This window comes from Crinia signifera, chromosome 9 (genome assembly GCF_055691185.1).
Source record: "Crinia signifera chromosome 9, ASM5569118v1, whole genome shotgun sequence".
NCBI classification, from domain to species: domain Eukaryota; kingdom Metazoa; phylum Chordata; class Amphibia; order Anura; family Myobatrachidae; genus Crinia; species Crinia signifera.
In genome coordinates, this window is record NC_139225.1 from 72,107,248 (window position 1) to 72,121,575 (window position 14,328).

Below are 14,328 nucleotides of genomic sequence, written 5' to 3' on the forward strand. Positions count from 1 at the left end.
GCTTGCTGCGGCCACACTATCCCCGACTCCCGGTCCAGCTTCCCTGCCTGCTCCTACTTCTCTACAGACGCATGGGCGGGCGGCGTCATCGTCATGACATCCCCACCCAGTGTCTGTCACTGCCGGGCATCAGAGGGAACAGGCAGCCGGGCCCTCCTCCACGTAGCCGTGGAGGCCGGTGGCCATGTTTCTGTAGCCGCATACATATGTGCCTACAGTACCATGGCCGCCGACAGTGGAGGAACAGGTAAGGCGGCCGCGGTGGGGTGGGTGAGAGGAGGTGGCCTAGGCAGGAGCTGGGACACACTGCCCTGTGTGCTATCTCCTCACGCGGGCCACATGACGAGGTCTGGCGGGCCGGATTTGGCCCGTGGGCCGTGTGTTTGACACCCGTGGCCTAGCGCATTCATACTACGGGCCATACGCATGTACAGTCTATCGATAATTCCCCGGCATGCGTGTTTGCAGGATGCAGCTGTGGTTGTTCATCTGATGGGCGCACAAGAGCTTTCCATCTCTACGCCGTTTGCCAAGAAGCAGGTCACAATCAAGCGGGTCACATGCTCACGCACCCCATTTATATTGGCAGAGTGTCTATAAGTACGTGCAGTGTGGTTGTTAGACGACACACTCCGAAGATATAACCAACTGAAGGATTTATTCAAGTGGCAGGCTTGTAGGATACAACAGTACTTTTGCAGTTAACTTCAGGCAGTAATACAACTGGTACATTGGGAATCACAGTGTCTGATTGTTACTTAGCTGTAGCGTTTGGCTTGTGCAGGGTTAATGGCTATCAACTGGTTTACGCTGGCGGTATCTCTCCCAGTCGTCGCTGCTGCCAGTGATGATGGATCTCCCTGTGCAAAGGTCACGCTTGTAACGGGATTACAGCGGGGCTTGCTCTTACGCGCTCCGGTGCACGTGGAGCTACAAACAGCATGGATGGAGTCACACACGTTCTGAGGCACACACTACGCGGGGACTTCCTAACAGGAAAGGGAAACGCTGCCAGCAGGGTCAGGGGTCTCTGCCCTGCTATACGCTTAAGCGAGCTGTCACTCAGGGTGACGCCTAGCTACGTTGGCTGCAAGGGGACAAGGCAGACTGTGAGCCTTACACTAGACAGTGTATGGAGACAGACGCTGAGCGCTACAATCTAACACTCCCCCTCGCTTAAGGCTGTCTTCGGCTACATAAAAGAACTTAATACAATGCTTTGTCCTTTTGTGATACCTGTAACCGAAAATATGGTTAGAGAGAAAAGACATTCAGAACATTAAAACTTCAAATCAACATTTTGAACTTAGACAAGTCCACAGTCCTTCACGAACTTAATAAGCAAGTTTGACGACAGTCCTTTAGTGAGCATGTCAGCGACATTCTGTTCACTTGCAATGTATTCAACATCGATGGACTTGTTCTCCACTAGTTCTCTGATGAAGTGGTGTCTTATCGCGATGTGTTTCGATCTTCCATGATGCTTGGTAGTACAGGAAAGATCTATTGCTCCCCTGTTGTCACATGCGATACTGATAGTCTCTTCTTCATAAAGTAGACCTAACTCACACAAAGTCTCTTTGATCCAGAGTGCTTCCTTTGATGTCTCTGTAAGAGCCATGTATTCGGCCTCAGTTGTCGAGAGAGCAACTGTTGGTTGTTTTCTACTCGCCCAACTAACTGCAGCTCCGGCCAGTGTGAACAGGTAACCGGTGTGGGAACGACGATCATCTTCATCTGCTCCCCAGTCGGCATCGCAGAAGACTTTCAAATTTGAATTGCTTGTCTTGGCGAATTTTAATTTCAAGGAACTTGTACCTTTTAGGTATCTCAGGATCCTCTTCACTGCGATCCAGTGTTGCCTTCCAGGATTTATTGCAAATTGGCTCACCCGACTGACTGCATGAGTGATGTCTGGGCGGGTTCCAATACTTGCATACATAAGACTTCCAACCACGCTCTTGTAAGGAACATCTTGCATTTCCTCTGCTTCTTCTTGTGTGGTTGGTGACATACCTTTTGTAATCTTGATGCTTTTGTCAATTGGTGTATTTACTGACTTGGAGTCTGCCATCCCATACTTCAAGATTGTTGCCTCGATGTACATTTGTTGATCGACTGTGACTGTTCCTTTTTTCAGGTTTTGAACAATTCTCATTCCCAACAAATGATTGGCTGGACCTAAGTCTTTCAACTTGAATCTCTTTTTAGTTGATCTCTCACACTTGTGATGTGATCTTCGTGACCTGCTATAAGTATATCATCCACATAGACTGCTATGATGAACAACTTTTCTCCCAGAGTTTTGTGATAAAGGCAGTGGTCAGTCTCTGATCTAATAAAATTCATTTCAAGTAGTACTGTGTCCAATTTTATGTACCAGCAACGACCACTCTGCTTCAGGCCGTATATGGATTTCTTCAGAAGACACACCTTTTCTGTCTGAAGTTCATCCTCATTATAATGATCTGGTGTTTCCATATAGATTTCTTCGAGTAACTCTCCATTTAGGAATGCTGAGTCGAAGTCTAGTTGGTATAGCAGTAAGTCTTGTAAGGTGGCGACTGCAATTACTAACCTGAGAGTATTATACCTCGCAACAGGTGAGTATATCTCCCCATAGTCAATTCCGGATTTCTGTGTGTATCCCTTAGCAACAAGACGGGCTTTGTAACGGGCAACTTCTCCGTCTGAATTTAACTTCTTGCAGAAGACCCACTTGTTCTTGACTGTCTTGCGGTCGCTTGGCCTATCTACTAGGGTCCAAGTATCGTTCTCTCTCAGTGCTGATAGCTCTGTGTCTATTGCAGATTTCCATTTCGCCCAATCACTGCACGCTTTCGCTTCTTGAATACTCTGAGGTTCACTGAAAACTATATTCGCATATTCTTCCTCATATCTCCTGGCTGGTATGCCCTTGTTTCTTCTTACAGAAGCTCTGTTTGTTGGTTTGCTTCCCTCTTCAGTATTTTCTGTTTCAGGTATGCTTTCTATTTCACACACCTCTACTAGTGCTTGCTTTTCTTGTTCTTTTGCTTTTGTGGGTGATGCTGTTTCTTGAAATATCACATCTCTTGATTTCAGAAGACGTCTGTTCTCTGCATCCCAGAGCCTGTACCCTTTGCTCTCCTCACAATAGCCTAGCAATATGCACTGTCTTGATTTTGGGTCAAGTTTCTTCCTTTTCTCCTTTGGTATATGCGCATAAGCTCTGCTCCCAAAGACACGGAGATGACTGATGTCTGGCTTCTTCCCAGACCAGGCCTCTAAGGGGGTTTTCCCTTTCACGGCCACTGTAGGTGTTCTGTTTTTCAGGTATACTGCAGTAGATACAGCTTCTGCCCAAAAACTCTTCTCCAGGCCAGCATCGTTCACCATCGCTCGTGCTCTTTCAACGATTGTTCGATTCGCCCTTTCACTTACGCCATTCTGTTCAGGCGTATAGGCCATCGTCAGCTGATGCTTTATGCCATGCCTTTTTAGAAAGTCGGTTACTTCTCCATTTTCGTACTCTCCCCCATTGTCGGATCTCAGGACCTTTAGCTTTAGGCCCGTCTGAGTTTCCACAAGGTTCTTGTACTCCACAATTTTCTTGATCACCTCACTTTTCTTCCTTATGAAGTATACGTGTGTCATTCTTGTGGCGTCATCGATGAGAGTCATGAAGTACTTGTAACCACTGGTTGACTCCTCTTCCATTGGTCCGCACACATCTGTGTGCACCAGAGCTAATCGTGATTCTGCTCTGCCTGCTGACTTGGGAAATGGGTTGCGGGTCTGCTTGCCTTTTATGCAACTCTCGCACACAGGTCTTCCGGAGTCTTTCACTGTGATTCCTGTTGCCATCCCATCAGCTAGTTTCTGGACATTATCATATCCTAAGTGTCCCAAACGTCTGTGCCAGAGCTCCATTGACTCATTCTCAGCAGAGGCTGCCAAAGCTACACATTCATCTGTGTCTAGGACATATAGTTGGTTGCATCGGGTTGCTGAAGCAATTACAGTCCCTCTTTCATTATGCACCATACACCTGCCCTTTGCAAACTGGACTCTGTAGCCTTTTGCCTCGAGTACGCTGATAGCGATGAGGTTACTTCCCAATTCTGGTACATACAGGACGTCTTGAATATCTGTGACTACTGTCTGTCCCTCAATTCTTAGTCTCACTGTGATTGTCCCAACATTTGATGCAGTAAGGACCTTTTCACCAATCCCGGTAACTGTTGTGGGTGTACACTGTGTTAAAGAATTGAACCACTCCTTGTTGCAGCTGAAGTGTCTAGAGGCTCCCGAGTCCATGTACCAGAGATCCCTCCTTGGCTTGTCTGCTACATTCAGTGCTGACTCGTTCTTCTTGTCATGCCGCTTGTGCATGCCACTAGTGTTCTTCATCCTGCATTCTGAAGCCTTGTGCCCTACTTTGTGGCACACATAGCATTTGAACGTGCATTTCTTGGGTTTCCCACCCTTTGCTACTAAGGCAGAACCCTCAGCCATGGCATCCTTGTGGATTCTCTCTTGGAACTGTAGTAGCTTGGCTCTCACAACTTCAGTTGTAAGCTTGGTTTCATTTGACTCCAGTGCGACAACTAGGAAGTCAAATTCTTCTGTCAAGTTCTGCAGCATTACCATCGCCACTTCTTCCTCATCCACTTTTGCTCCTACACATGCCAATTGCTGACCTATCGATAGTATCTTATCAATATAATCGTTCATGTCCTTGCATGCATTCAGCTTTGTTCCATACAGTGTGCGTCTCAGACTTATCCTTCTCATTAAGCCTTTATTCTCATAAGCACCTTGTAGAGTTGTCCACATGTCCTTAGCGGACTCCTTCCCACAGATAGTAGAATAAACATGCTGCTCCACAGCCAGGCCTATTGTGCCAATGGCCTTGTCTACCTCTTCTGGGTTTGGACTATCTCCTGGGGCTATTGTGACTTTCCATAGCTTCTCCCTCTTAAGCTGCATTTCCATAGCGAACTTCCATGTAGTATAATTCTCTGAGCCTTTGAGCTTTGGAAAGTTCATGCTATGCCCTGTACTGTGCATTCTCGTTAACTCTTCCACAAATGGTAATTCAGAAATAATTCCTTTGTGTTCTTTTATGTACTGCGCTAGCACTTTGTCTTTAGGGGGTTAATCTTCGCGCACGTGACGTGCTGGGCCCATAACCTATTGGCAGAGTGTCTATAAGTACGTGCAGTGTGGTTGTTAGACGACACACTCTGAAGATATAACCAACTGAAGGATTTATTCAAGTGGCAGGCTTGTAGGATACAACAGTACTTTTGCAGTTAACTTCAGGCAGTAATACAACTGGTACATTGGGAATCACAGTGTCTGATTGTTACTTAGCTGTAGCGTTTGGCTTGTGCAGGGTTAATGGCTATCAACTGGTTTACGCTGGCGGTATCTCTCCCAGTCGTCGCTGCTGCCAGTGATGATGGATCTCCCTGTGCAAAGGTCACGCTTGTAACGGGATTACAGCGGGGCTTGCTCTTACGCGCTCCGGTGTACGTGGAGCTACAAACAGCATGGATGGAGTCACACACGTTCTGAGGCACACACTACGCGGGGACTTCCTAACAGGAAAGGGAAACGCTGCCAGCAGGGTCAGGGGTCTCTGCCCTGCTATACGCTTAAGCGAGCTGTCACTCATGGTGACGCCTAGCTACGTTGGCTGCAAGGGGACAATGCAGACTGTGAGCCTTACACTAGACAGTGTATGGAGACAGACGCTGAGCGCTACAATCTAACAATTTACACGAATCACATGCCCGCAAGTCCCATTCTTGGTGAGCGAAGCCCCGGCCGGATGAATAAACCTGGCCCCTTAGTGTATATAGAATTGTGGTGCTCAATTTTGGTTATTTATTTACTGTAATATTAAATTCTGTCTCCCTGTAGTGTTCTACTGTATACCCTTTGTAATGCGCTGCAAAACACGTGTGGCGCCTTATAAATAAGATGTAATAATAATAATAATAATATCTCCTCCAGCCCCACAGCTGTTCCTTCTTCACACAATTCCCAGATCAGTCGAACGCCCGCCCGAGCGTATCCTCCTTCCCATCTCTCTCCTTCTGGCCAGTCAGAGAAAGGTTGCCATGACCACCCAAGCCTTTCTCCCATAGGTCTCTCTCAATCCGACCACCAGGCTCTTGCTTCCTTAGTTTTTCCCTGTATGATAGTGGGATAGGACACTCCGAGAGGGGAGCGAGAACAGTGGCAGGGGGCTGTGGCCTTGCACCCTAGGCAAGTCATTGTTTTGCATCAGTCACCTTGGCCACCATTTTATCCAAAAATCTTCAGGAAAGAAATGGTACATTGGGCCTTATTCAGATCTGAGCTCAGTACACATTTGTTTGGAAAATGGGCAAAACCATGTGCACTGCAGGTGGGGCAGGTTAAAAGTGCTAATGCTTAACGTCTCCTGTTTTCTGTGTATGGGATACATTTACTAAAGCTTCTAAAAAAGAAAAGAGGTGATGTTGCCCATAGCAACCAATCAGATTATGTTCTAGGATGCAATAGTGAAATTATAGAATCTGATTGGTTGCTATGGGCAACATCACCACTTTTCAGTTTTTAGAATCTTTAGTAAATTTGCACTTACAGTAAGTGTGTGTTTCTCTGAAAAGTGCTTTTGTATTTTCCATTTTGTATTACTATTCAGATTTATAATAGTTATAATAAGTAGTAAGTAGGACTAATGCTTAACAGCACCCTGTTTTATTTTCAATGTCATCTACACTGTATGAATTAAAGTTTAGTCTATCTACATAGAGAAATAATAAGATACAAAAGATTGGTTTAATTAAAAGATGGTAAAAAAAATCAAATGAAATCCAAATAACTATAAATGTTAAATAGTGTTACCACGTGGTTGATCAAGGTTTCTACTACATGATTCAATTTATTTTTCAATGAAACATAAAAGTAAAAAGAAAATTGGGTACTTGTTTCTTAGCACGGCACCCATCGCATCGCGTATCATAAGCCTTACAATGGTATGTTGCGCGATGGCACCCGATATTATACAATTTAAAATCGTATTCCATCGCATTGTATGCCATTGTATGCCATATACAATGGTATACAATTTAAAATTGTATAAGCACCCTAATGTGTGTTTTTAATGTTAAATGGCCCCCCTATAAGATTATTGTATAAGCCCTGTAATGGGTGCTTACAATGTTAAAAACACCCCCACGCCACCCCCAGTGTAATGCCAACCTGAAGCCGTCCTTCGACCTTTTCATACCCCCACTATCCACGTCGGCGTGGAGTTGACTTCAGATATTGCGGTGAGCGCAGCGAGCCACCGAGCCCGAAGCGTGGCGAGCGCAGTGTGGGGACGCGGAATACATGTAAAGTAATACGCGTCCGCTCACCACACTTCCGGCTCGGTGGCTTGCTGCGCTCGCCACACTATCTAGAATCAACTACGAGCCGATGTGTATAGTGGGGGTATGAAAAGGTCGGAGGACGTGTACCGTCATAGTGGGGGTGACGTGGGGGTGCATTTAACATTGTAAGCATCCATTAGGGTGCTTATACAATAAAAAATTGTATAGGTTGGCCAAAATTGCATCGCATGCGGCTATATGGCATGCGATGCGATACAATGCATAAGATGACATACGATTGAAAATCGTGGGCGCCGTGCTAGGAAACAAGTACCGAAAATTATATTAAAATTGGATCCGACCTTCGGCTGGTTTAAATATTCTTGAAGAAGTAGCACAAATTTGGTAACAAGATGTTCACATGTGACTTATTATGGGGGTGATTCAGACCTGCGTATATTTGCAACCTAGCGAGCTGGTGACAGGGGCAAATGCAGGATTTGCAGGGGGGGGGGGGGGTTCTAGAGAGGGGTGGAGAATTGAGACTGAGGTGAACCGTTATATACCTGGTAATATATATATATTTTTATATACAGATGTAGCCACTCATCTGAGCGGCTGCCGGTGAATGGCCTGATGTTTCTGTGAATGGGGCATGCGTGTGACGCTCATGTGCCCATTCGCGGCAATAGACGTGCGAGTGTGTGAGACACTCGCGTGTCCATGTCCTGGCAAATGCCGTGTCTAACAAACAAGCTGGACTGCTGATAGCAGAGTTCCTCAGAACATTATGTCATTCCCTGGCACCTGACAGCCGGGCGCTGACTTCTGCCATCCCACTTGCCAACCACTGCACTCCCAGACGGCAGTGGTTGGCACACGCACGTACATACTGTATATATATACTGTATATACAGTGTACATAATATGTTTAATACATATATACTGTACATACAGTACAATATATATATATATATATATATATATATGTATAATGTTTAAGAATAAAATGATAAAAAAGGAAGTTGGCAGCATCAGCGTCAAATGTTTGGAGGGTGGAGGAAGAAAAGAGCCAGGCAGGCAGAAATCACAGCAGCAGCAGCAGCAGCAGCAGCAGCTGTGTCTACATTAGCAAGTAGGTATCTGATCTTTTCCTAACCTGCGATTCGTGGGTGTTGGAGGGGGCGGAGCCAATACTCAAGGGGGCGAGGCTTAATCTAAATGGCCTGAAAAAAAATGTGCTCTTTCAGGAAGGGGGGTTCTGGGTACTCAGAACCCCCCATGCGAGCGCCACTGAGTAAACACCACCCCACCAAATTTATCCTGGATGGAGATGGCCGAAAAGGGGGCGGGTGCTGACGTCATGTGATGTCAGCCATATGCCCCACACAGGCATCAATGCACAGGGGTACGCCCAGCGTTTTTATGGGGAAGCCTATAAAATGCTTGGCATTCCTCTGCTTCCGCTTCATGTCTGCCCCCATCCCGCCTACCATAGAGCAAATGGCCCGGCGACTGTAAAACTCCTGCGGTTTGCACATGCGCAAACCCCAACCATCAGCCAGGGGAGCGAATCCAGCCCACATCGAGTGGGTCTGAATCGCCCTCTATATCTGTCGTTTTCTTTAGGGATGCACGGCTGTGTGACCTGTGCGGGTGGTGTGTAATCTCAGGCACAGATGTATAGTGTTCCTCATTTGCTCTATTGTTCAGGACAGTACTGACATTTGTCTCTAAATGAGCAGGGTTTTGATGCTGGTATAGGAAGCACAGGTTTGCGGAACAATCATTCACAATGTTGTTCTTGGCATGAGAAGATATTATGAAAAGGGAGTTATTAGAGAACAGGCCAGTACATGAAGAGTTTGCAGACACGCTGGTACATGAAAAGCAGGATGGATGCTACAGACAGGTTGTGCAGGTGTGACATCTTTGTATTGGAATATCTCTTTTATGTTTTGCAGGTCTTTTTGCTTGATTCAAGGAAAAACATGAATATTGGCATCTTCCTCAAACAGTGTAAGAGGTAAGAATAAAACATTCCAAAATGTCTTCTTATAAGCATTATTGGTACTTGTGTATTATAGCGGCAATTTTTTTATCGAATCGCATCGCATCGCATGCCATACACCCGATGGCATGCGATGCAACGCGATTTTGCCCCCTATACGATGGAAAATTGTATAAGCACCCAAATGGGTGCTTACAATGTTAAATGCACCTCCATGCCACCCCTCCCCCCCCCACTATAAACGTGAACCCGAAGCGTGGCGAGCCCGCGAGGGGCGGCGGTATGCGTCCTACGACCTTTTCATACCCCCACTATCCACGTCGGCGTGGAGTTGAGAATATAAAGTGTGGCGAGCGCAGCAAGCCACCGAACCCGAAGCATGGCGAGGGGACGCGGATACCTTCACAGGTATCCGCGTCCCCTTGCGGGCTTCACAGGTATCCACGTCCCCTCGCCACGCTTCGGGCTCGGTGGCTCGCTGCGCTCGCCACACTTTATATTCTCAGCTCCACGCCGACGAGGATAGTGGGGGTATGAGAAGGTCGTAGGACGCGTACCGCCGCCCCTCGCGGGCACGCTGCGCTCGCCACGCTTCGGGTTCACATTTATAGTGGAGGGGTGGCGGGGGGGTGCATTTAACATTGTAAGCACCCATTAGGGTGCTTATACAATTTTTAATCGCATCGCATTTTATGGCATTGTATGCCAATGCCATATACAATGTCTATACAATTTTTAAATTGTATGACATTGTACAACATCGCACGATATCGCATCGCATACCATCGTATGCCTTTTGGTATGCGATGCGAAGGGTGCCGCTATAATACACAAGTACCGCATTATTCAATGTTATTTATTTAAAGTTTTAATAATACATGTACAAGTGCGAAGGCAAGTAACATCTGCCGCACGCAAAATAGAATACGAACAAATACCTGTACATAAAAATATGAACAAACATTTGGAGTATGGAGATAAACTGTGAAGGATATAAAGGGGTAAGAAATCACTGGATCTTAAGGCACACAAGTCAATCACAGTATAAAATGCTGCCTGGTACTCTCATTGAGAACGGCAGCTTTCTCTACCTGCCTCTCAGCCTGCAGCCAGACAGCGAATGGCTGTCAGCATTCTGATTGGTGGTTGGCTAGAGCTATCCACCAGTCAAAGTACAGCTTTCTTCACCTACCTCCCAGCCTGCAGACATAGAGTAAATAGCTGTCAGCATGCTGATTGGCGGATGGCTGAAGCTATCCACCAATCAGAGTGCTGATAGCCATTCACTGTAGGGCTGGAACTGGAGAGATAGAGCAGGACCACAGGAGGGTCGTGTTATGATTTTTTTCTTGTTTACATTTTTTTCTTGTGGAGAGCCCCATGTGCATTGTTTCGCTCATGGCCTACAATGCTCTTTAGATGACCCTGCTGGTAGGGTTTCCCAGGACCCTCTGCCTGAAGTGGCACCTGTGCATAGTGATCTGGCTGACTGTGCATGCCCAGCTCCCCCAGCAGCTGTCACAGCACATCGCAGGAAAGGGCTTCTTTCAGAGCCCTTGCCCCTGTGGGTACTGGATAATGCATATTGCCAATAGGATTACATAAGAGAGAGCAAAGAACAGGATCTTCAGAATAGAGCTGTGTGGATCCCCATCAGAAAGAGGGAATGGGGAAGAGATGTGGCCCTTGTGGAGATACTTTACTGAACTAACGCTTAAGTAGTGAAAGGTTTAGAGAAGAACAGATTAGAAAGGATAATAATGAAGAAAAGGTACTTAGGCTTAGCCATGAGCAGGTTAATGGTCCGATGGATCTCTTAACTCCCTTTTTCATTCTGTCTCGCTCTGGTGCTGTCTCTTGCTCTGTCTGACACCCTTCCGAACCCGTATGTATGTCCCACCAGGCCTCAATGTGACTGTCTCCATGTGCCCCTTCCCCCAGTCACCAGTGTGCCCAGTAGTACAAGTATCAGTAGTATAAGGGATCCTACTACTGTGTGGTATATGGTACATCACACTTAAAGCCATGCCCTCTTTTGTGTGATCACGCACCCCTTTTCTGGAGCGCGCACAGAAAAACATTACTAACTTTTACATACCCCCCACTACAAAATTTCCACTTCGACCACTGGGTGATACTGAAATCTGAAAGAGCTGATTAGTTTGTCAAGATATGTGGTATTGATCGAAAATAGCAGAGGAATCGCAGAAGCTCACATCAAAGCAGGTAGGATGAGAACCAGGATAGCGCTGTTTCCTGAAGTGTTTGTATGCGAAGAGAGTGGTCAAAAGCAGCAGAGAGATCTAGAAAAATAAGGAAAGAGTAATTGCCTTTAGACTTAGTAACTTTCAAATTATTCAACAAACCTTCATCAGTGCTATCTCTTTGGAGTGTTGGGAAGGAGAGCCTGACTGAAGGGGGTCCAATAAACTGTGCAGGGTAAAGTGTATGAGGCGAGTGTAGGCAAATCTCTCAAGTAGATTGCAAAGTCCAGACAGCTTCAGTCCTTTCACTTACCAATTTTGTTCACTAAGTACTCAGTGTTCTCTTAAAAAAAAAAATACAAAATAATGTGTCTAGTGACAAAGATATGGGTGATTACAGCATCCCCGTCCTTCCATGTTCCACTGACACTCACATTATACCCACCCCATACCACTTGATATATAAAACCACTTAAATGAAAATAAGTATGTACCTTATAAGCATCCACTGTACTATCATTGCAATACATCAGGAATATTTCAGTTGTAACCCATTCAAGTAGAGGCTAATATTGGCCTTTATTCTGATCTGTGCGGAAATTCCCGCATTCTTACGGAGCGGTCAGCACGCCACGGTGTTTTGCCGCATGCGGCCATCGTCCGTAGAAACGCCCACGTGTCCTCCGCATTCGGACGGACTCACTCTTTAAGAACAGGGCGTGTTTACGGACGACATACAAAGCATGCGTGTGCGGGAGAAACACTCCGATTCGGCACGGTATTACAGAGTATTACAGAGTATGCTCGGGAATACCGCATCCGAACGGGAGCCAAGCGGTGCTACCGCACGTAAGCGGAGTATTTACGCCAAACAACCCACTATGAAGTATCTTCTGCAATACATCACATGACCCACTTATTCAATTACCTATCCTCATAAAAAACTGCTTATTTGGACTTGGAATCAATTAGATTCCAATATATCCTTACAAGCATGCCTAACACATGCATTGCACACATTAACCCTTACAGCAATTGAAGTGCAATGGTTTGTATTACACCCTGTGTAAAAGATTATAACCAATCTACACATATACTATTTAAAGTGCAAATAAAACCAACAACTGTGAACTTGCATAAAGAATTTATTGAACCCGACAATTAACATAAATAAAAAAATATAAAATTATAAATTAAATAAGCAGGTCTTTAAGGTCCTGCAGGTCTGCTTGAGCGAGCCGCAGATGGTGCTCCAGTCGCCGGAGGGCCCCACGCACCCCCTCATCTGCCGGTGTGGTGTCATCTGTGGGCATGTCAAAGGGGCAACAATTAGTCATGTTATTCTTGCATACATTTCACATACTGCGACATAAATTGCACAAATGCTAGGTGACATGTGTGTATATATATATATATATATATCTATGTAGAGCATGGGTCCTCAAACTGCGGCCCTCCAGATGTTGTGAAACTACAAATCCCAGCATGCCTTGCCACAGTGTTGCTATAAGGAAGTGTTAAAACTGTGGCAAGGCATGGCGGGATTTGTAGTTTCACAACATCTGGAGGGCCGCAGTTTGAGGACCCATGATGTAGAGAGATAGAGACACACATAGATAAATAGATATGACACATACATATATACATACATGCTAACTTATTTACTACATACTGTATTTTTTGGCCTATACCCTTTACTCTGCAGAAGACATAACAGTCATATTGTTTCTTCTCAGTCACAACCCACCCATGACTAACCAATGACAAGCAGGTCATGGCCTCCGTCAATAAGAACTTGTCACAATCTGCTCAGTCTAAGTTCAGTGATGGTTCGTGGCATGGGAGTTATGCAAATGTCAGGAATGCACAGTACACATCCTCAAAATCATAATTCTGTCTAAACCAACCTACAATTCTGTGAGGGCAAAAAAAAAATCTGAAGTACAGGGGGTGTTTAGGTAGAGGAGGCTCCTGGGACACTGGCAACTTCTGACTCCATTCCAAGGTAGGCCGGGCCATACTCCATTTATAGCATACATCCTAGAGTTTATAAATAACATTCACCAACAATATAGATTCCACTATTTGATGGGTCATAATCAACGCTTGCAGCAGGTGAATTTAATCCACAAATGATCCACTCATCCCTTTACTCCAGGATCCTGTTTAACTACAACGGTTATGTGGCAGTCAAAATGGAGCTCCAACCCATCCCACAAACCGGTGTAATTGAGAGGTGTCCTGGATGAAAGGGATGCCTTGGACACCCCATCTAACCCGTACCTGTATCTGTAGCTACCCACTTTGGGGTCTATATGAATAGTATGGGAAAAAAATTTTTTATCAACAGTGCTACATAACAAATACCAGTACAACTACTTCATGAATGATGCATTATGTTAACATACCGATCTGCTGATATTCCGGGGCCTGGCACGCCTCCTCCCCATCGTCATCCGACTCCTCCGGGGCAACCGTGGCCTCCTCAGACCCCTCCTCCGCCAGCTCCTCTGCACCAACAACCTCCTCCTCCAACTCCTCCTCCTCCACCTCCTCCTCCTCCTCCTCCTCCTCCTCCACCACCACCACCTCCTCCTCCACCTCCTCCTCCGCCACCAACACCTCCTCCTCCGCAACCAACTCCGCTTCCACATCCTCCTCCACCACCTCCTCACGCACCTCCTCCTCCTCCACCACCATCTCCTCCTCCTCCACTTCCTCCTCCTCCACCACCATCTCCTCCTCCTCCACTTCCTCCTCC

The 14,328-nt window shown here is 46.0% G+C and overlaps 1 protein-coding gene across 2 annotated transcripts in view; it reads left to right on the forward strand.

The window, feature by feature from the left end:
• Positions 1–14,328, forward strand: part of LOC146035640 (uncharacterized) — a 97,477-nt gene that overhangs the window by 21,964 nt on the left and 61,185 nt on the right. For both annotated transcript variants that reach the window (XM_083159213.1, XM_083159214.1), the window contains exon 3: positions 9,317–9,378. In XM_083159213.1, the coding sequence (XP_083015339.1) occupies positions 9,317–9,378 (62 nt within the window). The remainder of the gene's footprint in view (positions 1–9,316; positions 9,379–14,328) is intronic.